Source organism: Stegodyphus dumicola, chromosome 3, assembly GCF_044657685.1.
Source record: "Stegodyphus dumicola isolate Sdum_Otavi_A_Nest chromosome 3, ASM4465768v1".
In the NCBI taxonomy this organism is placed as follows: domain Eukaryota; kingdom Metazoa; phylum Arthropoda; class Arachnida; order Araneae; family Eresidae; genus Stegodyphus; species Stegodyphus dumicola.
The window spans coordinates 51,915,438-51,942,178 of NC_140770.1; the positions used below are offsets into that span (position 1 = coordinate 51,915,438).

General features: G+C 34.1%; 1 protein-coding gene across 1 annotated transcript; it reads left to right on the plus strand.

The window, feature by feature from the left end:
- LOC118187415 (uncharacterized) lies at window positions 1-26,170 on the plus strand. Its single transcript, XM_035357632.2, has 6 exons — window positions 1-263; window positions 4,720-4,899; window positions 8,490-8,740; window positions 18,745-18,963; window positions 21,272-21,464; window positions 25,692-26,170. Exons 1-6 carry the CDS (start codon window positions 100-102, stop codon window positions 25,876-25,878), a joined length of 1,194 nt encoding a protein of 397 aa, XP_035213523.2. The 5' UTR covers window positions 1-99; the 3' UTR covers window positions 25,879-26,170.
- Window positions 26,171-26,741: the final 571 nt, after the last annotated feature.

Here is a 26,741-nt window from a genome sequence, read left to right on the forward strand (position 1 = left end):
AGAAACATTTGCAAGTACTAACTGAAAGAATCTTTTATCTTTCATTATTTTTTAAGAATTCCTTAACCTTGTTAGAAAAATTACTATTTTGCAGATTGGATGGGTATTTTTTTCTTGTTATTGAGTGGAATAAATGCTCTGTATTCTGGAATCTGTCTTGGGCGATGCTGGTTAATTCTAGAAGAACGATGGTCAGAATACAAAATGGACTATAGATCACCCTATCCTGCTATTGGCTTTAGAGCATTAGGGGAATTTACAAAGTAAGCATATATTAATATGTTTTACTTAAAAATGGAGGATAACTAAGGTTTCTAAAATTATATTTTATGTTTTGAATTTTATAATCTTGGCTGGTTCTTATTTGGATACATAAAATTTAATTTCTTTACATCTTAAGTTATATTTTAATGAATGTGGAGAATCATCATCCACCACCCTTTTACTTCGGGCGCCACTGTAGAGACATTACGTTATTTCGAAGCAGGAGAGATGAAAAATGAGCAATGCCCTTGCCGGGACTCGAACGACTGACCTCTCGAATACGCGCCGAGCGAGCTGACCATTACACCACGAAGGCATGCTAAGAAGGCGAGAAAAATACTTTATAATATTTCATGTTTTTTTTAATAAATTGCATTCAGTAAAATAATGAATATAATTTTCTGGCATGTTTATATATATTGTTGTTTTAAATTAATTGTTTTCATAATTGTTTTAAATATGATAATTAATGTACGCATTGAATAAGTTTTGTTGAATTATGTTATTATTTTAAATGAATTACTGAAAGAATTATTTCATATATTGTAATAAATACAAATTTATATTAAATTCCTTCTCTCTCTCTCTTTATATATATGTGATGTACCAGCTTTTGTCCGGAATAAATAGATTGGTGAAGAATCCTATATGTAGTCGTAGCTTAAATTATCAGACGATAAGTTTAAAAAACAGGAACCATTTATTATTGGTCAGGAGAAATAGCAGTTACAAAATCAGATATCCGGAGTAAATAAAAAGAACTACTAATAACTTTTTGTATGAAGTTTAGTGCATCGTTAGATTAAGGAAAAGACCCCGATATTCCTTTGCGAGTCCTTTTATAGCCTCTGGAAAGGCGGATCTTCCAAGAAATGACGTCAGCCAATCCAGTTCGCTTTAGATATTTCCAGAACATTCTATAACTGTACGTGTAGAAAAGGCGGGAAAAACAACTTGACTACGGGGCTGTGGATTTAATTCCACGTACTTTCAAATAAGAGACCGTCGTCATTAAAAAATGAAAAGAACATACAGTTAGAATTAAGTGTATTCTTGACTATGGAATTTTATTATTACATATATATTAAACAACTTATGTTGTATAGAAATAGAATGAATTGCCGTTTATCATTAACCGCAGTTAATTCGTTTATATGAATGTTTGTAACATTTGTCAGCAAATCTTATTTTCCTAAGCCCCAAATGTGCCAACGCCGCTACAGAAGATAAATGCCAACAATTTAATATACATTCATTGCCTGTCTTGCAATCTTTATTTTTCTCTAACCTAGACCGCTTACTTCTTTATGCTTATTCTCTTTCCATAATATAAACTACGTATTTTTTCCCACTCATCTAAAAAGAACAGTTTTATGACAATATCATAATATTACATCTTACTTTGTTTATGAAATAAATTGTCTATTTTTTCATTAACTATTAAATGGAAACTATTTAATTCAGGAAAAAATACTGAACTGAAATTTTAAAGCTTATTTAAATAAGTTTTAAAATTTCAATTCAGTATTTTTTCACCACGTTTGCTCTTAAGACCAGACCATGGCACCAGGAGGAAAACATGTACGAATCTTTAGAAACTACTCATACATATTAATTTTTGAGAAATGAATTTAGGAAAATAATATGAAGACTTTTTAGCAGACAGAAAGCATTTAAAACCTGTAAATGATACATGGAAAATACAATGCTTTTGAAGAATGATATTTCATATTCGATCCAGCTGTCATACTAAAAGCCATTATATTACTGAATGTCAATCATAAGAAGAAAAATCTGATGCAGACACCACATGACTTCCTTCTACGGAATATTAAATTATACACATTCTTTTTGCTGCATCTCATTTAAATTTATTTCCCCGAAATTCATTATAGATAAATTTCTCATTTAATTAATTCAGTACTCAATTCGCGGCAAGGCAAAAATACATAAAACATCAAAACATCTTCATTAAAAATGGAAAAATATAAAACACCAAATACATTTAAAACAATTAAAAAACAATTTTTACATTATATTATATACGCAAAAGCAAGCAATTTTGTCAGCAGGCAAGGAGACAGATTTTTCGATGCACAAAATTAAACAAAAGTTTACTTTCGGTCACACTCCGCAAAAAGACATTGAAAGTGCAGAAACTGACGCAATTCACTATTCTGCCGTTTCCAATATAAACAAATATGGGTGATATGATAAAAAAAATTAAGCTTAGCCACACTTAAACAATTTTTATATTGTTTATAATTTTATAATTCTACAGCTATTGCATTCATATTAACTAAAGGCATAAAAACTAAAAACCTTAACCGGAACATAATTCAATCGTTTTGAAAGTAATAAATGTACAATTTACCAACATATAAGTATAAAAAAACTGAGCTCACATATATATAGTATATATATATATATATATATATATAGTTTATGGTGCGGCCGATTGCAGCCAAAATAGGAGGTGCACACTACATGTTATGGCAGTCCTATATACAACATTTCAACGGTCTGAGGTACTCGTTTTTAAGTTATGCGAGATATATAAATACGTCACGAAAAATCTGAATAAATCTTCTGAATCCATTTGAAATCAATTGTATAACCCGTTTGGGAAAAAAAAAAAAAAAAAAAGAGTCCTTTATTCTGTTCTTACGTACATATGTTACCCAAAAACATCGTTAAATTGCATTAGATAGCAGTCAAAATGGATATTTGAATTGAAATATGACACTCGGAATTTTTCATGATTACAATACTTCTTTTACTTAGCACAAGGAAGTAAAAAATTGCATATATATAACACGTAATCAAGAAAGTTCGGGGCGTTTTCGTCACTCATCAAAAACGGCCCGCAAAAATCTTACACCCATTTTGTTCTTGGAAATCATCGGCCTCAAATGCATGTTCCCAACGAGACACAAGCTTATAAATGCGCTTTTTGAAAAAAAGTCCTTTTTTTCTGGTGTCTAAAAATTGTGATACAGCCTTTGTGACATCATCCGGTTTTCGGAACTGCTGTTCTCGCAGGTGGTTATGCATGGTCAAAAGCAAGTAATAATCCGATGCAGTGATGTCCTGGGAATATAGGGTGGCTGAGGCACAACCTCCCAGCCCAGTGTTTTGATCACCTCTTTGGTCACTTTTGCCGTTTGAGGTCTGGAATTATCGTGGAGGAGAAGAACTCATCTTCTATTGACCAATGCTGGCTGCTTCTGGTTCAGTGCAGCTGAAACTCTTTGCAACTGTGACAAAGAGACCTTGACTGTTATAGTTTTACCGCTTTCTAGATATTCATAGTGGACTTCACCAGTGTTGGTCCACCAAGCACACAGCATTACCTTCTTTTGGAGAACCGGCTAGCGATTTAGCGGCCAATGAGACCGAGCCAGAAGTCGATCAACGATGTGTCTTCTTCCGGTTGTCATACATGATTTATTTTTCCTCACATGTCGAGATTAGGTTCAGGAACGAGGCTTTATTATGGCGCGACAGCAACGACAAGCAGATGTTCAACCACTGGACTTTGTTTTCCTCGGACAGGATATGAGGAATTCCATGTCATTCCAAATTTATAAAAATATCATAGAATAATTTCGTCAGATACTCCAAACTTGTATGTATGTAAGCTTCTTGCAGGTTTGACGAGGACTGTGTTTGATTTCCTCCTCCAGCTGGATTTTGTCGAGGGTGGATGGATGAGCAACACGAGGCTTATCTTCAAGGCTCTCGGTCTTGGAAAAAAACTGGCCGAACTACTTTTGAGCAGTCCGTTCACTCACTGACGTCTCTCTAAAGTATATTCTTCTAACGGCTTCTGAAGTTTTGTTTCCTAATTTATACTCGTAAAGCAAAGTAGGCCTGAAAAACATTTTTTTTTCAAAGACATGTTTTATCGAAGATTGAGTTTCCTACAAAATTGATAGCGAAATTTGCGATGCTTCAAAGCTTTCTAACGAATAAGGTTTGAAAGGAATGTAAACCTATGGCGTCATCACAATCAATTTGACCAAACAAACGAGCTGAATGTAATTATTCTCTAGAACCGCACGAACTTACTTAATTACCTCTAGTACTACACCGTATTCATTTGTAAGGATTTAAATTAACTGATGGCACTTAGGTATTACTGCGTAAGTCACACAATGTGGTAGGTGTCATGCGTATCAGTATGGTGTTTCATCACAATATGGTGTTGTATCAGGTACCAAAAATGAAAAATTTTAACAACTGAATTGTTCAGAAAATTTAGAGCAAAGCAATTCAAACTTTTCTTCAAATGCTGTAACTTTACTCATTAAAATACGAAACTTATATACTAATTACGGTATTCATACCCTTGCAGTTCAAGTGTCAACAGAAAAAATGGATACTAAAAATTATGACGTCATCTCTGCTTCTATAATATGTTAAATTAATTTAGCCTTTTTTCTATTATATTAGGTATGTTGTTATGATGTGTATGGATATCTCTATGTGTGGAAGTTGCATAGTTTATGTACTCATGATGGCAGCTCTAATGGATGAAATATGGCCTGCATACATATTATTTTGTTACTTTGTAGTTATTTTGGTAATTCTGCTGACGCCTTTTACCTGGTTTGGGAAACCACGTAATTTTCGGTAAGCTATAGTTCTCAATTATTATTTTTATTAGGCTTGTAGAATAAATAGCTTTATTTCAAAGTAGGAAGCATAAAAATCAGTAATGCCCTCGCCTCTGGGCTTTCAGTCTGCAAGCCGGATTTGTTTACAATTGCACCACGAATTTAAGCGGTGAGGAAGGAGAACGTTCCTCGCATTCTCTCCCGCACGAAGGCATCCCTCCCTTTAAGTAGGTAGCCTTTGACGCTTTGCCGTAATCACATAAACCAAACCCTGTTTTGGTTATTGTAAAATTTTACCGACTGTAGACAGAATCTGCTAAAAACATAGTTGACCGATAAAAGTGTTACAACTGAAGACAGCAGAAATGAACGATTAAACTGACAACACAATAATACTTTAAGCGTTATCTTTACCTTATTAGTGGAAAACATAGATTATCGTTTTAAACTTATAGCATGGGAATCAGTTATGAGTTCATAATGTACCGTAATTTCCGGAAGAAAGGCCGCATCAGCGTAAACGCCGCATTCTAGAAAAATGGCGGGAAAAAAATTAAAATTACACAGAAACGCCGCATCAGCGTAAACGCCGCAATAGATTAAATTGCGCGTGACATCGTTGTGGGCCGTATAGATGCAAAAACTCAACCTAAGTCCTGATATATGACATACCAGTTAAGAAAAATGCATGAAATGAAACCATAACTCAAAAATAAATTAAAGGTAAGAAATGTATAGCTTCTGTGCCGTTTAGAGACATTTTCAAAAATTTTCCGCTCCCTAATTAAAAACTATCCAACAAGTACTTGTACTCAAACTGATGGGATCTGTATTTGGCAGAATGCCAAGATAAATCCATTCGTGCTGAAGGGGAAATGCGTCAGAGTTCGTTATTTCGAGGCAGGTGGAGTCGTGTCCGCCTTTAAAAAAATTGCAGAAAAGGCAGGGGTGGGGAGAGGATGGGTCCTGGAAGATTCATTGAATGGCAGAGGAGAGAGACTATTCAAACTGATGAGAATGTTGATTTGAAAGGGAAAAGAATGTTATTGTTCTGAGATCTCGTTTAGGGTGAATAAGGCATGTAGGTCCATTCAAGGGAAAGAATGTAAACAAAATAACGTTCGCAAAAAGCAACTGAGTGGTCTTTTGTGTGGGAACAGCACCAGTCTATGCACAAGGCCATCCAAACTATGTACAATGACCATCATAGGAAATATTTTATTTTTAGTGCACCTAAACGCCGCATGGGTAGAAACGCCGCACCCGCTGAAAATTTAAGTTTTAAACACGTAAACGCCGCGGCGTTTCTTCCGGAAATTACGGTAATATTTTCATACCAGATGATTTTACTATCATTTGTGTCAAATACCGTATAGCGTTTAATTAGGTGTAATGAGAAACAGAAGATGGCTAAGCGTTCCTTATTACGCTTGTTTATAATTATCTACCCATGTCTGTTTGCATTTGCCTCATCACAGATGTAAGTCAAAGTCAATTCGCTCGCTGATTGGATAAGTGCATACGCAACGCATACGGACCGCACTAATGGATATGGAGTTTAGGACCTTGAAGAAGCTTTTACCATTAAATCGTTAAAACAATTTTTAAATGTAAAACATTATAAAAATTTTTAAAAATACACGTTATTCTGTGCCAGTTACTTAATACAATGGCTTCACAAAATGCTGGGATTCCTACGATTCAGCTGTTAAAATAATGTAACATAAATAATACTTTTATGCTATATTACTGGCAAAATTATACATGAAATTAATCTAAATAAGGATTTAACATATTTTTAAAAAACGTAGTTCCGTATTTCCGTAGTTCACAATCACATAATGTTCTTCAAAAAATAACGAAGCAAGCAGAATATAAAACTTTAAAAAGAAACTTAGGAAAGCGAAAGGCGGACTGAAAATTTTTAAGGCTGTCCATCTGTTCCTGTTTCCTGGTATCAAACCTGGCACCTCTATACTCGATTTTGTTACTATATGCCACATGCTTGTTTGAACTTGTAGCTGATGACACATGGCCTTTGATCACAGTTAAGTAGAAGTATTTAGTACATTTTGGTGCTACAGATGATGAAGACATGTCTGTGAAAAAAGATAGAGGTGTAACTGAAATTTATCAAACAGCAGAAAAGCGCTAATCAAGCATTTGAAATTACGGCATATATATGAAAGTGAAACCTTTAGCGATACTGCAGTATTTTAATGATGCATCTCTGATTACTATCCAATTTTCATCCATATGTTACCATCTCTGAAGTGCATTGATATGGTGGTAACGTATCAATATACAACATATGGTAGTAACATATCAATGCACTTCAGAAATGATAACTTATGATAGAAAAAGCCTACTTTGGTAGGCTATTCATTACAGTAAAGGGTGTCAACACTACATGGGTTGTACTATGGGGCACACTACCATGGGAAGACAATGAACAATTACGCAAATGTCTTGAAAACCATTTGCGTGGCGCCACGAGGAAGGTACGAGCGAGTTTGCTCAAGAAACAACGCTTTAGCTCCGAGACAATGCTCAGCTGTATATTGCTTTTGCGACAATGGCAGGACTGCCTGAAATAAGCTTCATGACAATAGGATACCCCACATATAACTTAGATTTAATAACATGTCATTTCTGATAACATTGAAAAGGCAATTACTCGAGCAGAAGTTCTTTTCAGATGGGAAATTTAAGAACACATTACCTACAGTGCTAAAGACGGGACAGGGCGTAGAGAAAGGGCCTCCGACACAATGAGGAGCCAAAGAGGGAGATAAACCATTCCGCAGATGAATCTAAAAATACACAGCCTGGGTCAAACTTGATACTACCAATAAGGCCCCTGTCTTGCTTGGCATGGCCTTCTATAAAAGATGGTTTCAGTACTTTGCGAAGACGTTAGATTTATTTCTAACATAACTGGCACTCTCGAAGTATTAACTCCGAAGTAACAAGTCGCAGTCGCGGTGGGATTTTAGTCTCATTAGCTGCTCAGGTCCCCCGAAGGACCAAATGTCGCCGGTCATTCACCACTTTAATGTGGGCCCCTGAGGAATCACAAAATGGTTTGTTTCCTATATTTTGAACTCATTGTTTATAAAGCAGTGTAGAATATGTTGCTGAATATCAGTCGGTGGGAAAATTAAAAAAAAAAAAAAAAAAAAAAAAAAAAAAAAAACAATAAAAGACTTAGATTCAAATTTTTCAAATCAGCCTACTTACAAAGTTTTGTCCGAGATGGGGAATCAACTATAGCATTTTAAAGGAGGCGCAAAGGGAAAACATATTTTTTATCTTTGGATTAGAAATACCTGCTTTTACTTCTCATTCGAAATTGCTTCATTTTCTGAAGTTCAAGAAATAGGAAATTACATTACATCCGTTGCGGTGGACAAGAAAAACTAAATTTTATTTAAAAAACAAACATTCTTCCAGTTGAAACTGTAAACATTCTTCCTCTGCTTAAGGCAGACATTTTTCGCCGCATATGAATGGCACTGGACGGAAAACACGCATCAGTCGTCTGCAAAGTGTTAATAATTGTAAGAAACTAAATTATTAATTATAATTTTACTTTTATTTGTTTAGTTTCCTGGCAGTAATTGATGTCATTTGCTCTGCGGCCTTTGTTATCTTGTTTACGATTGCCCTTTTCTACGATAAAGAAATTATTGCTGGAGTTCATTATAAGGAGACTGTAGGTGTTACAAAGTCAGATGTTTACCTGTCTTTTGGAATCATGCTATTCTCTTACGGAGCCGGAGCTTATCTTCCTACCATCCAAAATGATATGAAAAATAGGAAAGAATTTCCATATTCGGTATCAACAGCTTATCTAGGTAAGATTTCTGCTTTCTTCCTTTACAATCCTTATACTTGGAAAGGTGCAAAAGTGTATTTAATTTTGCAAAGATTGTTTAAATACTTTTTTTAAAATTTATTAAATTCGAGAATTTTTCGCCTGGTCATCAGCAGTATTGATTCTTTTTTCTTTGCAAAGAGATTGTTCATTGTAGCAGCAGCAATTAATCTTTTTTAATAAAATTGAAGTCTGACGAATTAATACGGTTTTGAATTCGTACATACAAGATTATACTTTCCATCAAAGCCTCAGCAATTATTCGAATCCATTAAAGACTCAGAAATGATTCGAATCCATTAAAGACTTGGCAGGCAATCAAACTAGTTGCAACTTGAGGAATGAATTTTATTCAATCTGATCGAAGCTCCGAAATCAATCTGATTTGTAACTCTTACCACTACGATGATATTGTCCATCAGAGCTTCAGGAATACTCGCCATTTCCAATGCAGAGCACAGTTGATTTATCTATTTTATTCAATATTAGATCTCTAGCAAAAACTACGGAGATCAAAATGACGTCATTTCAGGTTTAGGTTGAAGTGCAGAGGATACCTAATGTTTACCATTGCTGATGTGGGTACTGCCCATGTGCACTAACTGACTGGAAAGCGTTAATTTAGAAGACGATAGTGATAGAGTGATGTCGTTACAGTAGGTGCCTTATGCACTTTCACATTTTAAATGACATTTCCAGTTGAGGTAAGTTTGAAAAATGTGGTCATGGTTACACATGTTTATTCATAGACTGCGCTCCAGGCGCTTACAGATACAGATGACATCTCCCATTGTTTTACACAGATATTCACGTGGATATTTTACGAGAACTAGAAGCTACTGAAAACTAACTGTACTACACAGACCTACACAAATTTATTGCGTTTTTCATGTTTCAAAAGCGCAACTTAGGATACATTTTAGATTTATAGCATTGTTCTAATATAGGTATTTTGGCACAAAATTGGAAAAGTTATTTCATTCTTTTTGTCAATTACTTATTTTCACACCAGCAAATGTGTTCTGTGTAAACAGTACTTCTGAATTATTAATATTTATAGGAATTTAAATGTTTTTTTTGTGTCGAATATGTTTAAGGGTATTGTGCTTTATTAAAAGATAAATTTCAAATTTTATTTCTAAATCCTACTACAGTTGGTCTGCAGTGATGTGCTGCAACTGTTAAGATGAACATGGTAATTTAAAAAAAAAGTACAAAATACACATTAAAAGTAAACGTAGCTGTAAAAATTTATTAGCTTTGCAGATTGAATGAATGCACCTGATTTTACTGTCAACTAATAATAATACCTTAAAATCAAAATACCTTAAAATCTGGAGATAGAGACTCAACATTTTTCTGAAAAGACATCAAGCTAAATTAAATTTTCCTTACAAATAATCCAAAAATTATATCAGCCGGTTTCTGAATGAGGCTAACCCGAAAGTCAAATCTCATTTATCCCCAGAATTGGAAACACCAATCGTTAAACTACTCACTTCTAAATTTCAAGGCCAAAGAATTAGCTGCTAGCGAGGTACCTGTACTTTCAGTATATTTCTTTTTTGATTACGGCAAAAGTCGCTAGGATTATCAGCTCTAGAGAAGGAATGCGTTTGTAGAAGACTTTCTGAAGGACACTAGTCTGTATCCACGTTACATATGAGTAAAAACTGCGAAAACACCCAATCAGCCAACTCTTGGACAGTGTTCATCGGCTTTACCCCTTGGCCATTGGTGGACAAGCACCTTGGAACTCGCTTTTCATAGCTTCGTATGCTTTGCCATAATCAAATAAACAAAAACAAAAACAAACAAACAAAAAAAAAACTATTATCTTATTATATTATGAAAAATAAAGAAAGAAAGAAGAGTCTGTATGTTCATTCGTCGTATGGTAAAAAAGACGGCGGTCGCTAAATTTTAAATCTTGCACACGAATGCGCGCAAGCTAAGTAATGTAAAAACACAAACCTACTTCTTATTTTTTGTCCACTTTTCTAAGAATGTATCTGCTTGATTAAGTCAAAAATTCGTCTGATATATAATAAAAATTCAGTTAATGAGTTTTTTGAGCATTTGCAATTTTTTGTTCAGGTTTTTGTTATTATTTTACATTTTTTAATGATAAGCACTTTTTCTAGTTGTAATTGTTTAAACGAAGTCGAAGTTAACTTTAATCTTTATAGAAATGTATAATGTTTTTAATGGAAATATACACTGCTGGGCATTAAAAAATTTGCTGCATTATGAATGAGAGATGCTACCTTGCTGAGATATGCTAATTAATTAGCATTTCAGTGTAAGTGCACAAAGCAGGTAGGAGTAACGCCATATATTGTGTATAAATGGGAAGACTGATCTCCAAAATTAACAAAGTCACCTCTCTCGGATTACATTTCAATCACTCTCACCTGAAGCACACATATTTCGGCTGCCATTGGCAAAGCAATTGGAGTGTCTAGAAAGTTAATATGCTCACTTGAGCCGTTTTTCTCTTTGTACCTCGCGCGGAAAAAGAGGAACTATGTATCTTGAGACTCATTCTTACATATGCCTCGCTTGCTTGGTGTGCTGCTTCTAAATGGGCATCTTCTACTCAATAAACTACAAGTTTGCCAGAACACTTTCCTACGCCGTATCACAGGAGATCCCTGCTTTATCAAAAATGAACAATTACGCAGAAACTTAAAAGTGGACGATATCATCACTTTCATAAACTAACTCAACAGCAATTTTCCCACCAGAGCTATACAGAACGAGGATGTCCATTATGCAGACAACTTTAAATACAAATTCATAGAAATGGGCATTAACCTAAAGCCTTACGTTGCCCACGTCCTCAGAAATCCCATTCTGAACAGTTAACCATCCCCAGCAATGTACACATCGTAGCGTAGCACTCCTCCCAAGTCTGCAATTCTTACTTACATATCCGGATATTTAACTTCTGATTCGCCATTCTACACCCCTTGATTGTGCATTACTCCCGATTTGTCTTTTCTAGTCATGTGTGGCTAATCTCTGCACTCTTTATGTTTCTGTGACTAGGATCTCTATTTGATTAAGTTATTCATAGGTCTTTCCAACTGCAAAGTTCCCAGAGGTTTGATACGAGTGGTAACTCCACTCCGCGATTATTTGAGGTGCCAAACAAGAAATGGTTCTAGCTAATGCCAACAAAGACGAAAGTATCAGAGTATGCTTCTCATTTGGAAATCGCATTTGAACGTTGTATGTTTGCTGAAAGATCGTGCTATATCTCGTGTAAGAAAAGAGAAACTCCTACTCGTACGTATCACAGCAAGATCGTTCCTGTTGGGACTTCGGTTTGTCATTCCTCGACATTGTTACTCGTGTTGGTCGGGATCACATGATTATCATATTGTCACATGATTATCAATATGGAATCTATGGTCCAGGAGATACCTTTTAGCAAGCTAATGCACGTCCATATGTTGCCCGTGCTGTCATGATCTTCCTCGATACAGAGGGTTTTCGACTGTTGCTCTGGCCAGCACATTCTCCAGATTTCTCACCCATTAAGAATATCTGTTTAGGGGTTGCCAAGAAAGCTACTCGCCACCATTCGCCAGCCACAATGATTGATGAACTCTGGCATAGAGTTGAAGTCGCGTTTAATGAAGTACCCATATGTGTCACTCACGCTCACTTCGACTCGATGATCAGCCGAATTGCAGCCATTGTTCCTGCCAGAGGTGGCATCTCTGTGTACTGGATTCTGCACGTTGTGTACGTTAAATCACCAGTAAATTTAATTATTTTCCATTACACTATATATATAAAATAAATAAGATTTTGCTATCCTTCCTAGCGTATCAATTTTAATTGCCAGCAGTGTGTATTATCATAACAATTTAGCCTCTTGCTAGCCCAGCCTTCGGTCTGAAAAGTGTAATTCGCGAGTGCAAATGCATGCCAGACCGAAAGCTGGCTATGCAAGTTGCTAATCTTACGGGAAAAGCATGCTAATAGCAACCAGTAATAAACAACTAGTCAGCATATAACTTTTAATCCGTTTACCACTTTTGCTACCCTAACCCAATTTTCATTTTCTGAAGAGAAATGTACGTTTAGGCGCCGCCCAGCAGATATATTTGTTAGTGACCGAAACGCCGTCGCATGAATCTCCGACCGAAGGTTCTACACCAAATCAGAATTATGTCTATGCGTCGGAAAGAGAATATAACATACATCGCCGGCGGCACTCATTGATTCAATGATAGTAATATTACAGTGCTAAATTGGTAATGTCATCTTTGCAATAATTGTTACATAATAATCCGTATGAAAAAAATATACAATCAATTAATCATTGCATTGTCATGGATTGAATCTATGCGGTTGAGAGTGGAACATATATATTAACCAGTCTGCAAACCTATGTCTATCTTAATACGTCATAACTTCGTGTTCTTATCAGTTACACACCTAATGATGTGTGTCATTAGCAATTTGCACACTATTGTTGCAATTATCCACGAAGTAGGCCAGTCTCATCAGTTCAGGCATTTAATAGTTTCATAGCCCAAAGTTTATGATGTTGTGTAGACTATTCTATGCTCATATAAACTAGATTCAAAGTTAACTTTTGATAAATTCGAAGTGCACTTTTGTTAAGTTCATTGTTCATGTAAACCCTTGTTCACTTCGATACATCATAACTTCGTGTCCTTAGCAGTTTACACACCTTATTATGTGTGCCCATAGCAATTTGCCCACTATGTCGTAGTTATCCACAAAGCAGTCAAGAAATTGCAGTTGGGAAGTTCACAGTAATATATGCACTATTTTAAGATTATCCATTGAAGCAAATGATGTGTAAATAATAAATAGGCTCCCAGATATAAAAAATAAAATTAAAAAAAAAAATAAAAAAAAAAAAAGAAAGAAAACTAATTCTTTGCCTGGCCATTAAAAAAAACTGATGTGTACACCACATGAGTTCCTTGCACGGAATAATAAATTGTACGCATTTTTTTCTTGCATTTCATTTAAACGTATTGGATCGAATTAAATCTACTTCGTCGATAGCGCATAAACCACAATAGAATAAATGCACTCTTTAAAATTCACTATATTTGTTTACCACAGCTACACTCTGGAGTTAGCTTCACTTACTAGCGTTACATTTCGTTCATATTGTACATATGTCGTAATATGTCTATGTCGTAACACAATTAAGAGGCAATAGGCCTAGTGCGGCCTTTACCAATATAAGTAGGGTGTCTTTAATGATGAGTTGAATCCAGTAAGACGGAACGTACTTTTTGCACCTAGTGCAGAGTCTCTAGAAGAGAAGTAAACGTGGCTCCACGATGTGAGGATCTGCAGCTTGAGGATTTTTGCCGCTCGGCTATGCTTGTCTTGAGAGAAGCTGCGAATTGATCTTGATCTGCAAAGTTCAAAATAATCTCGATGGCCTGTAAAGCTAGACAAAGTTTCTGTATATTTGATTTAGCTGATTTAATTCTCTGAGCTATTGTGGTTATTGATTTAATGAGATAAAGGGTTTTCTGATCTTTGAAAATGTTAATGATTTCTGCTAAATTTTTCTGCGGGTTTTTCTGCTTAACTTTGTCACTGTAAAGGTTTTTAGGCATTTCTTGATTAGTTTGGCCTGAAGCTTGAATGAATTCGGGGAAGTCATCTTTAGTGGGAATTTCTTGTGGTTTTTCTATTTTTTCTAAATGATTGAATTTTTTTCTGTATACCTTACAACCACGATAAGAAGAAACGTGATTTTCGTGACAGTAAATACAAGATGGTTTTTCATCTGGTTTTAATTTACAGGTATTGGATCTGTTATTTTGTCCGCTTTTACAGCACCTGATCTTTTTAAAGCAGTTATTTTGGGAGTGCCCGAACTCCTGGCAATTGAAACATTGAATTGGGCGTTTTCTGGGCTGATATTTTACTATTGTGATATTGAACCCGAAAATACTGTTTAATTGATGAATTTTCTCTCCTGCAGAATTTCTTTTTAGTTCAAGGAAAAATATAGGTAAACGGATAATTCGGTCTTCTGCTTTCTTCGTGAATTGCTTTACTTTAATTATAGGGAAGCTTCTGCGTTCTAAGTCTGCATGGATTGCTTGCTCTGTAGGATCTTGAGATATTCTTAAGTATAACTTTAATTGAAGGGTCTGAGGAAATTTGGTACGTATGAAAACTAATCTGTGCTTTCTGGAATTTATCAACTGTAGCTTTACAATCGACTTCGGTGGTAGTGTAAAGGAAAATCTGTCTGGCTTTGATAGTAACTTCAAATTCGTTTTTACACATTTCTCTGAGCATTTTGTCTATTTCAGGCCAATCAACATCATTTTCTGGAATGACTAATGGGGGAATTTTCGTTTTATTTTCTGCGTTATTCTGTGTTGTAGTCGTCTGTGTTTCATCCTGTAACTTCCATAGCTTCGTAATTTTCGTTAAGAGTTTCAAATCCGTTATTTTGCGGAATGTCTGGTGGTGGGATAGACTCGGAATTTTTCGCTGTCTTGCCAATCCTTCTGATTTATTGTTTTATCATCGGTTTTAGAATTTGCGAGCTTCAGGGTGTTCTGGATGCTTGCTAAAATTTACAGGTATTGGATCTGTGATTTTGTCCGTACTGAATTTGTTGAATTTCTTCTTGTAACTTTGAACTAATGTCTTCACAGACTCAATACAGTTTAATTTATCGGCGATTTCGTTTCCTAATTTGAGTGAGAGATCTTTTGAGTTAGTCGGAAGCTGAGTATTAAGATATTCTTGCGAGATAGCATCTGTTAAATTATGAAAAACTTTTCTGTGTTTGTTAACTACTGCTTCAAAATTTGAAGGGGAGGATTGGAAATTTCTTAGTATTATCGGCTATTTTCTTAGGACTTCCTGAGGTTTTCTTTTCTTTTCTCAGGGATTTACTATTTTTAGTAGAAATTAGAGTAGCAATTATACTTTGAAGTGCCGGGTCATCTGAAGCAATTACAGGCATCTCTTTGGATGTAGTCGATTTTCTTGAATAGTTCGAATAAGTAGAATAATTATCGCTATCATATGCGCTAAAAGTAGCATGTCAAGGAATTTTGCCCCTATCAGGTGGTTCGCTATTACTGGCCATATCGAGGAAAACAAGCAAAAATGATATTTACCAAAAATTAGGAAGAGCGGTAGTCGTCGCAAGAGAGAAACTACCTCATAATGATTTTTTCTCATTTTTTAACTCAGAATGTTCATATTATTTCATATTATAAATCAGAATGCATATAAATTTATATCATTTGAAGAATTATCTAATCGTTGCCACATGTTCTATTCAAATACTATAATACATCTAAAACGATGTATAAAAGAAATTAAGCAAACAAAACAAAAAAGAAACAGTTTTTACAGACGATTCAGTATTTCTCATTCAATTAACTCAGTCCTCACTTCTCGAAAAGACAAAAATACATAAAAACTCAAAATATCTATATTAAAAATTACGAAGTAAATTTTAAACACTTATTTCCTTGAAAAATTCCAGAACGGATTACACATTTAATTCGCAATAATAAAATATCTGATGTGTACACCACATGACTTCCTTGTACGGAATATTAAATTATATGAATTTTTTCTTGCATTTCATTTAAACTTATTGGATTGAATTAATCTACTTCGCCGACATCGCACAAACCACAATAGAATAAATGCATTCTTTAAAATTCACCCTAGTATTTGTTTACCGCAGCGACACTCTGGCGCTAGATTCACTTAACAGTATTATATTTCGTTCATATTATAACTCATAATGCACAAAATTTATATCATTTAAAGAATAGAATTATCTAATCGTTGCCACATGTTCTATTCAAATACTATAATAAAGTATAAAAGAAATTAAGCAAACAAAACAAAAAAGAAACAGTTTTTCACAGACGATTGAGTATTTTTAATTCAATTAATTCAGTTCTCACTTCGCAAGAAGGCAAAAATACATAAATCTCAAAATAACTATATTGAAAATTACGAAGTAAATCTTAAACACTTCTTTCCTCGAAAAAATTCCAGAAAGAACTAAGCATGATTTAATTGGCAATAATAAACGAAGGCGTTATCTTTGTTGTTGCGAAGCTATGTTTCTCTAGATTGGCAACAAATCCACAAGTCTGCTGTTTCAAATGTAAACAATTAATGGCCGCCATAAAAAAAAAGGCTTAGCGGCACTCAAACAACTTATAATTGTTGATAATTCTAAAAATATTGCATACAGATTTACTAAAGGCATAAAAACCTTAACCGGATGATAAATACAAAATAATTCAATCATTTTTAAAGCAAAAAATGTACAATTTACAAACATATACGAGTAAAGAAGCTGAGATCACTGAGCCGGGTAACAGAGTGGATATATATATAAATATATTTATATACGTTTGGTGCGGCCGATTGCAACCAAAATACGAGGTGCACATCTACATATTATAGCAGTCCTACATACAAAATTTCAACGTTCTGAGGCTACTCGTTTTTGAGTTATGCGAGATACGTACGTACGTACGTACGTTCGTACAGACGCCACGAAAAATTCTCTTCAGAATTAATTTTAAAGCAGTTTTATAATTTTTTTTTGAGGAAACGCGTCTTTTATTCTGTCCTTACGTACAGATATCATGTAAAAACATCGTTAGATTGCATTCGATAGCGGTCAAAATGGATATTTTCGCTGAAATATGCTGCCTGAAACTTTTCGCGATTACAATACTTCCTTTTTACTTCGTACAAGGAAGTAAAAAGGCATTATATTTGTTATTGCGAAACTTAGTTTCTTTAGATCGGCATCAAATCCGCTATTTTGCCGAGTTTAAAATGTAAAGAAACATGTCCCCCATCGCAAAATTAGCTTAGTTCTTTCTGGAATTTTTTCGAGGAAAGAAGTGTTTAAGATTTACTTCGTAATTTTTAATATAGATATTTTTAATATAGTTATTTTGAAATTTATGTATTTTTGCCTTCTTGCGAAGTGAGAACTGAATTAATTGAATTAGAAATACTCAATCGTCTGTGAAGTGCATCGCCTTAGCTGCACTTAAACAACTTTTAAATTGTTGATAACACCATAAATATTGCATGCAAATTTACTAAAGGCATAAAAACCTTAACCGGAAGATAAGAATAACATAACTCAATCATTTTTAAAGCAAAAAATGCACAACTTACAAGAGTACAGAAACTAAGAGCACTAAGCCGGTTAACAGAGTGGATGTATATATATATATATACATATACTTATATAAGTTTAATGCGGCCGATTGCAACCAAAATACGAGGTGCCCATCTATATGTTATAGTAGTCCTATATACAAAATTTCAACGTTCTGAGGCTATTCGTTTTTGAGTTATGTGAGATACACGTACGCACAGACGCCACGAAAAATTCTCTTCAGAATTCATTTTAAATCAGTTTTATAATTTTTTTTTTTTTGGGGGGGGGAAAGTCTTTTATTCTGTCCTTACGTACAGATGTCACGCAAAAACATCGTTAAATTGCATTCGATAGGGGTCAAAATAGATATTTTCGTTGAACTATGATGCCTGAAAATGTGCGCGATTACAATATTTCCTTTTTACTTCGTACAAGGAAGTAAAAAGATATGCTTAGGGCGCAAGATGAAATTAACTGTAAACCAGTTCACTTTGAAATAAAAGATTGCAATACATTTCACGTGTTTATTATTCCATTTGAAAGTTTTAAATTCATCACATAAGGTGAAACGTACATGTAGAATAAATGCTATATTTTTCCGATAGATTTTCGTTAATACTTAGAGAATAACATCTTCTAAAGATTTATAATGCAAATATAGAGAGTGTGGTGAAAAAGGAACAATTGAAACTGGGCTCCAGAATTTTCTTACTTAAGATAATGAAGATGATTTTACAACACGACAAGAACAATTTATTTTAATCATTAATTGCAGAACTTTTTTTTTTCCCCAGTTGTTTTCGTCCTGTACGTGCCACTGGCAGTTATTGGATACGCTGCTTATGGAATTAGTACTTTCTCTGTTATCATTCACAACGTTGCTCGGAATTCGGATCTGACCTTACTGGCGCATGGCTTGAGGATTATATTCAATGTGCAGCTCTTCACAACTTTCGTAATTACTTTCAACCCAATAGCTCAGAATTGGGAAAATCTCTTAAGCTTACCAAAAAGTGAGTTACACTCTGTATCCATTTTCTCCAATGACTTGTAGCTTAAGAAAGAAAGGTCATTTTTCCCGACAAACATTGAAATTAAAAATCTGATGTGTACACCACATGACTTCCTTATACGAAATATTAATTTATACGCACTCTTTGCTGCATTTCATTTAAACTTATTTCCTCGATTCATTAAAGATATATTTCTCATTAAATTCATTCTGTTCCTAGTTCGCGACAGGGCAAAAGTACATAAAAATTAAAAATATCTTCATTCAATATTGAGAAACATAGGGGAAAAAACCCACCAAAACAGTTAAAAATTAAAAAAAAAAAAAAAAAATTAAAATTAAAATTAGAGTTTCAACTCAAAACAAGCAACTCGGCCAGCATTTCGGTGCATAAAAATGACATTTTAATTTTGGTTCCATTCGGAAAATAGGACACTGAAGGTGCAGAAACTGAATTCACTATTCTGGTAAGTTTGAAAGTAAGCAAATATGGCTGCTATGGTAAACAAAAATTAGGCTTAGTGGCACTTAAACAACTTTTAAATTGTTCATAATTCTATAACTATTGCAAGCAGATTAACTAAAGACATAAAAACCTTAACCAAAAGACAAGAACAAATAATTAAATCATTTTTAAAGCAAAAAAAATGCGCAATTCACCAACATATAAGAATAAAATAAAATTAGCTCACTGTGCCGAGTATCAGAGTGGGATATCTATATATACTTTTGGTGCGGTCGATTGCAATCTAAAAGGGATGTGCACAACTGCATAGTATAGAAGTCCTATATACAAAATTTCAATGTTCTAAGGGTACTCGTTTTTGAGTTATGCGGGATAAATGAATACGTACGCACGTATGTACACACGTAGAGACGCCACAAAAAAATCTCTTCTGAATCCATTTTAAATTAGCTTTATAATTCGTTTTGGGAAAAAGAGTGCTGCTTTGGCATTTCTTTTCTACGTTTTGAGGATTAATTTGAAACAGTCTGTGTGTTGTTGTACAGAAAACTTTCGCGTTCATGTTCTGTTGATTTAATTTATTATTATGGTGTGGTTTAATCGAGGCATGGATAAATTCCTCCTTGAATAATTTAGATAATTTTGAAAAAAAAAAAAAAAAGCATACCAGATAATGTGAAGAGCGAAATATTAAAGCCGAAGTACATAATGCAGAATGTTTTCAAAGTCTTTGTATTACTTACTGCACTAATAAATTTCAATAATTTGCAAAGACCGAAGAAGTCATAGTATATTTGTCGTTATCGTTTTCAATGTAAGATTAAAACACTTCCCAAGAACATTACGCAGCTATGCTCTTTCCAGTATTCAAATAATAGATTGTTACTTGGCAAAACAATTTGTTGTTTGATTTTTTTTATAGTGAAGTGAAAAGAGTGTTATTGTAAAAAATCATGCGTTTATTCGATTTGTCTGATAAGGTCCATTATTTTGTTTTCCCGTTCTGTTTTAAATATAAACAGTGCAGAACGCTTTAAAACAGCTTCGCGTGACTTGGCCAGTGAACTTATGAACTTACCTGCTTTTGATTGTTTTATTTATGCACGTAATATTTAATGTTTTAATCGAAAGCGCCGTGTTGTGCATTTGTAGCGCACAGGAGATTGTATGTGTTCAAAAAAAAAAAAAAAAATTATAAGGTATTTTCTGCCTCCTTTCAGCATGCCTTCGTGGTGTCACGGTAGCACACTCGGCGCGTATTTGAGAGGTCCAGGTTCGAGTCCCGGTGAGGGCATTGCTCATTTTTGTCTTCAGCTTCAAAATAGCCAAATGACTCTACAATATAGCCCGAACTAAAAGGTGGTTGATGATGATTCTTCACCACCAAGATTTAGCGAATGTGTCCCCTAATCCCTTGTCGCTCTTTAAAAGGAGGAGTGTATAAGATATTTTCTCCCTCCTTTCTGCACGCCTTCCTGGTATAACGGTAGCACACTCGGCGCCTATTCGAGAGGTCCAGTTTTGGGCGAAGTCATTGCACATTTTTCACCTCTCCTGCACCCAATAAACCGAATGACTCTACAAAATAAATACATAAATAAACAAATATTTAATTTTTAATAGAAATCGCAATGGGCATGAACAGCGGATAACAAATCTTCACGCTTATTATTTTCTGCAATTTTGATGTTAAGAAAAAAACTCTGACACTTTAAGTGAGAACTAAATAAAAGTAAAATGGTAGGCCATTAATGAAACATTTAACTGTGGTTTATTAACGTATATGTTAAATTGATTTCTTTTTCAGTACTTTTGAAGCAGTTCTTGTTTTATGTATTCGCAGCATTTGGATGCAAGAGGTGTGCATTTAGAGGAGGTTTAATATTCATCATCTTCATGGTGACATTTAGTATTCCATACTTCAGGAGAATTATAGAGCTGATGGCCGCTATAACAACGAATCTCTTGACCTATGTCTTTCCGCCTGTCTTTTATATATCTCTCGCGTTTCAGAATGATCCAAAGCATCCAAGAAGGTAAGTTTTCATTTTGAAAGGGAACAAATTCTAGGCTAGTTACCATATTTGCGGGCGCACCGGCCTATAAGAGGCACCTCCTTTTATATACACATTTCTGAAGGATAAAACTTTATTACTGATCATTATAATAAATTTACAGTATTTTAAATATACAAATACAAAGTAATACTTTCTGCAAATACCCAATCTATCTGAGAAAGAACACTTTTTAATCTCCTTCATCAACACCCGGACACTCATCTCCAGAGCTAAATGAAGGGTCACTTGAAACCTCTTCTAAATCAGCATCTGAGTCTTCATACAACAAATTGTCTCTCTGTTCCATCCAGCACACTGCTAAAACCATGTTTTTAAAATGATTTAACCACTTTCCTCTGTTTTCACAGCATCCCATGAAGTTTTGACCCATTCACAAACTTACGAGATGCTAGGTCTCTTTCTTCTTCCCTGTGATAAAACCTCAAAATTTGAAGACTGCATCGAGCTGTTCCACTTCTCCTTCATAAATCCCTTAAATGGTTTATTAATGCAGCCATCTAAAAGTTGAAGCTGACTTGTTAGGCCTCCTGGAATTATAGCTAACTGAGTTTTCAATTCTTTGAGTTTATTTTTAACACCTTCTGTTCTGTGAGAATGAAACAGATCCCATACTACTAAGCCCGGTTTCTTCAACAGTCCGCCAGGGCGCCTCGACCAAATTTTACTTATCCATAACTTCCTTCCTCCTCCATCCATCCAGCTTTTTGCGTGAACATGTATAAATACTCCTTTAAGCAGTGTATAAAAAATCCTTTAGCCAAAGAAATTTCCAAAAATGAATGCAATCAAAAAATGAGTATCGACATATAAGACACAATGTTGACGTATAATTCTGGAATGTAACGGATATCTTGCTTACTGGGTTATTTTATTATTTTCTTTGTCTCGGAATAATTACACTTGGATTATATCCGTCTAATATGTTTTTGTATAAAATGGGATGTGAGTAAAAATAAGAAAAAGAATGGACAACATTCATGCGAGAATCTCGTTTATTTCTTTATGATATAATATTTTTTCAAATAAAATATCTTTATCATCTTTATCCTGTTACAGCATCTCTTCAGATTTTTAATTTTGCTAGACTATCGAGTACTTCGATTTTAGTGGATTTCTAAATATCAAAATATTTCTTACCTCATGAAAAACCTGATAAAAATTTAATAAAAACTTTGACCAATTCCTTCTTATTTTACAATTTTTAATTCGCTGAAGAAAGTATGTTTTCAAATGTTTTTAGCCCAAAAGGCGTTAGCCCAGAAGAGCTATTAATTTCGTTTTGGCATTTTGCGTTGAAAATTTTAAATGTCCGTTTCACATTTGAAATTGTTGCCACCAGATATTATTGCCTTGTGTTATATTTAAAGAAATTCAATAATGAAGAATCTGCAAGAATGTATGTATGTTTCTCGCACTGCCATAAAACAACGGTACCTACAGCCATAATATTTTGAATAACGTAACCCTCCACCGAATATGGGCACCTGGACGCCGTAATTTGGAATTTGTTTTATTATCGATTCATATTTCGTAACACTTTAACGAATTTTTGATTAACAAATTCAATGATTTCAAAGCGAGCAATGGCAACACTGTAGGAAAAAAAAAGACATTTTTATCTCAGCGCGCGAGAGTGTGTGTCGGAAATTCTAAAGATATGCTTATTTTAAAATTATTTTGCGATATTGTCGTTGAATTGAATTTTATGGTTTAAGCGCGAGGAACATGATATTTAATAAATAAAGTAACACACAAAACGTTAAAAAAAGTCTCTTTGGGCGTTATGTAAATTATGAAAACGTTCAGATTAAAAAAAAAATGTTTTTAATTTTTGAGCGTTTAATTACAAAAACACAGAATGAAGTCATATCAATTCATTCTCTTACCTCCTTGTAAAGCTGACTACGAGTGGAAGCATTCATATTTAGAATGTCGCTAAGATGGAGAGAAAAAATATTCACTTGAAGACAGCTATTTTTGATCCTGTGGTATTAAAGTCTGAGACTGAAACCATTTTCAGTGAGAATTTTCTGACAGCTTTACTTCTTATTCTTTACTTTCAACAGATTCTAAACTTCACCCCGAAGCATTCGGGTGCAGCGGATGCTCTGAAATTTTTGGCGGAATTTAAGCCTTCACGCGAAGCATTCAGGTTAGAAAAAGTACTCATTAATTCTGGTTTAAGCACTGATCAGAAAGAATTTCAATGATATATGTTCAATAAATTTAAATTAAAAAGTCGGATATATTTGAAATATATAAAAGTTATAATTCTTTTCAATAGTTCTAAAAATTCACTAGCTGCTAGTGAAGAGACTTGTTAATTTGGATAGAGAACATGGCGAGTTGTACTCATTTAGTAAACTTACTAATATTTTAATAATGTGGTGTTTTCATACATACTTAAAAATTTGAGTATTTTGCTTTTCTAATGTCATGCTTTATCACTATTAAAAATGCATTAATGGGGCAGACATGTTGCCAGCATGCAAGTAATACCGAAATAATTTAGGCCTAAGCCACGAATATCGAATGTTAATTTCTACTGTTCTTTGTTGCTTGTATGAACTTTGTAGGCTGTATTTTTCATAATCACACTACGTTAAAAAATTAAGACAATAATAAAAAATCTGAATACTTTCAGGTTTTATATTACGCCCAAAGGTGCGTTTTTTAACGTTTTGTGTGTTACCTTTATTTGTTAAATATAATTTTCTTCGCACTTAAACCATAAAATTCAGTTCAATAGCAATATCCAAAAGTATTTAAAGGAGCATATCTTTAGAATTTTCGATACAAAGTCTCTCGCGCTGGAGATAATCTTTTTTCAGTTATAGTGTTGCTCTCGTCTGTTTTGAAATCGTTGAGTTTCTTTATAAAAAACTCATAAATGCTTTATAAAATATGAAACAGATAATAAAACAAATTCCAAATTTGGGCTTCCAGATGCCCATATTCGGGTGAAGACGTACGTTATTCAAAATTTGATGGCTCTAGATGCCGTTGTTTTTGCAAAGTGGGAGAAACATGCATACTTTCATGCAGATTCTTCATTATTTAGTTTCTTTAAATATAATACAGGGCGATAGTATTTGGTGGCAACAATATGAAAAGTGATTCATACTTTTATATTTTTCGACACAAAATGCCAAAACGAGATTAATAACTCTCCTCGGCTAACGTCTTTTGGGCTAAAAAGAAGAGTGTTTGTAATGTCTGTGTAGAAGTGTCAATTCGATTTTTCTCAAAGTAAGCATATGCCATGTTTTCCTTAAAATGATGATTTTACAGATTAGAGGATTTTGTCTTAATGCTCATGATATATGTATATTCATAATAAGTTATCAAGTGAGCTAATTTCTTACCTCTAAAAGGTTATTAAAAGTATTTTGACTTGATTTATGTTACATTTCATATAAACAGACAGCTTAATGTTGGGCGATATATTTTAAAAATATTTTTCTGATTATTTGTATATCTTATTTCACATACTTGATCCGAACTCTAATTGTCTGAATACAGAACAGTTAAATTTAAATCTAATAATCTATTAAAATATTTAAATAAAGAAATTCCGTATACTATAGTAATATTGCTAATGTCGCAAAAGAACATTTTTTTAGCCCAAAGAGGGGTTAGCCCAGAAGGGTATTAGTCTCGAAACGTCATTTTCCATTGAATCACTAAAAGCGCTGAACCACTTTTCAAATTGTTGCCACCAAATACTATTGCCCTGTATTATATTTAAAGAAATTAAACAATGAAGAATCTTCATGAATGTATGTATATGTTTCTCGCATTGTGAAAAAACAACAGTACCTACAGCCATTAAATTTTGAACAGCGCAGAATCCTCCTTTACCCGAATATGAGCACCTGGAAGTAGAATATGGAATTTGTTTTACTGTCTGTTTCATTTTTTCTAAATCTTTAACGATTTTTTTATTAACAAACTCAACGATTTTAAAGCGAGCAATGGCAACACTGTCGGGGGGAACATTTGTATCTTCAGCGCGCGAGACTGTCTATAAGAAATTCTAAAGATAGGCTATTTTTAAATATTTTTAGCTCAAAAGAATATTAGCTCGAAATGAATATGTGTATGTAAATGAAAAAAACTCCCCTTTAGGGGTGATATAAGATCCGAAAGCTTTCAAATTTTTTATCATTTATTTATTTATTTCAGGAGAATAAGTAAAAAAGAGTGGATTTTGTTGATTGAAGTTCTTGTCATTGGAGTCATAAGCATCCTCGCTTGCTCTTACTTGGCAATTGTAAGGATACTCACGAATGCACCTCACACAACATCATGCTTTGGATACATTGGAACTATAACAGAACATGCCGGATATTTCCTGACCGAAATTGTTTAACTTCTGAACAACTTGCGAAATCATCGCTCTGAAATGAGGGGAAAAAAAGTGTTTTCTCTTCGTTTTAAAGTGCACCTAACACCGTTTAGTTTAAGGTCAAATTTTCGTTGAATGACTTTAAGCATTTACTACTGTGAAAGTTTCATCTTAATGCAGCTTTAAGTACTTGGAACTGTCACATCTTCTAATGATGACAACTAAATGAACTGGCACTTAAAAAAATTGAAGGCATTGTGGGAAGATTATAATCCACAATGATAACATTCCAGAATAAAATTAATTTTTCTTTCTCTTTTTTTTGTACGTATGTTATGAAACGATTAAATGTTGTTGAGTTTTGTTTTAGTTCCCAAAATAAGATTATAATTTTCACAAAACGTTTGAACTGGAGCGGTTTAACGTGTCGGTGGTAAGGTTTTGCAATGGATCGCAGTATTTACGTGTTATCGTAATCACCTTAGTGGAAGCCGCAAAATATTCAGGATGTGGCAAACAGACATGAATATAACCATTCTATAAATAACCATGCTCATAACAATCCTTCAGTCAAGCAACGTCGCCATTTTCGTATGCTTTCTTTCTGTTGATTTTTATAAATAAATCGTAATATTTTGGGCCTTAATTTTAAATGGAATGCTTCTGAAATTTGCCAGCAATATAAGAAGCTGAGAATGTTAGCTGAGAATAATATGCGGTTCGCATGCTTTTATCCGACAATCGAGATGTAAATGCCTTTGTGGGCGCTTCAAGTAGAATGGAACTCGAGATGGTGTTTCGAAACCTACGTTTAAATAGCGCTTTTTCTCCCTTAAGCTGAACGCGCGCTATCTAATTTATATTCTGGCCTGGAAAGAGTGGGTGAA

Bases quoted from the DNA above. Each gene is read 5' to 3' on its own strand.
- LOC118187415 (XM_035357632.2), top strand. From the start codon at position 100: ATGGGTATTTTTTTCTTGTTATTGAGTGGAATAAATGCTCTGTATTCT. The intron at 18,964-21,271 runs GTGAGTTACACT...ATGTATTCGCAG, and splicing joins TCTCTTAAGCTTACCAAAAA to CATTTGGATGCAAGAGGTGT. The intron at 21,465-25,691 runs GTAAGTTTTCAT...TATTTATTTCAG, and splicing joins GATCCAAAGCATCCAAGAAG to GAGAATAAGTAAAAAAGAGT.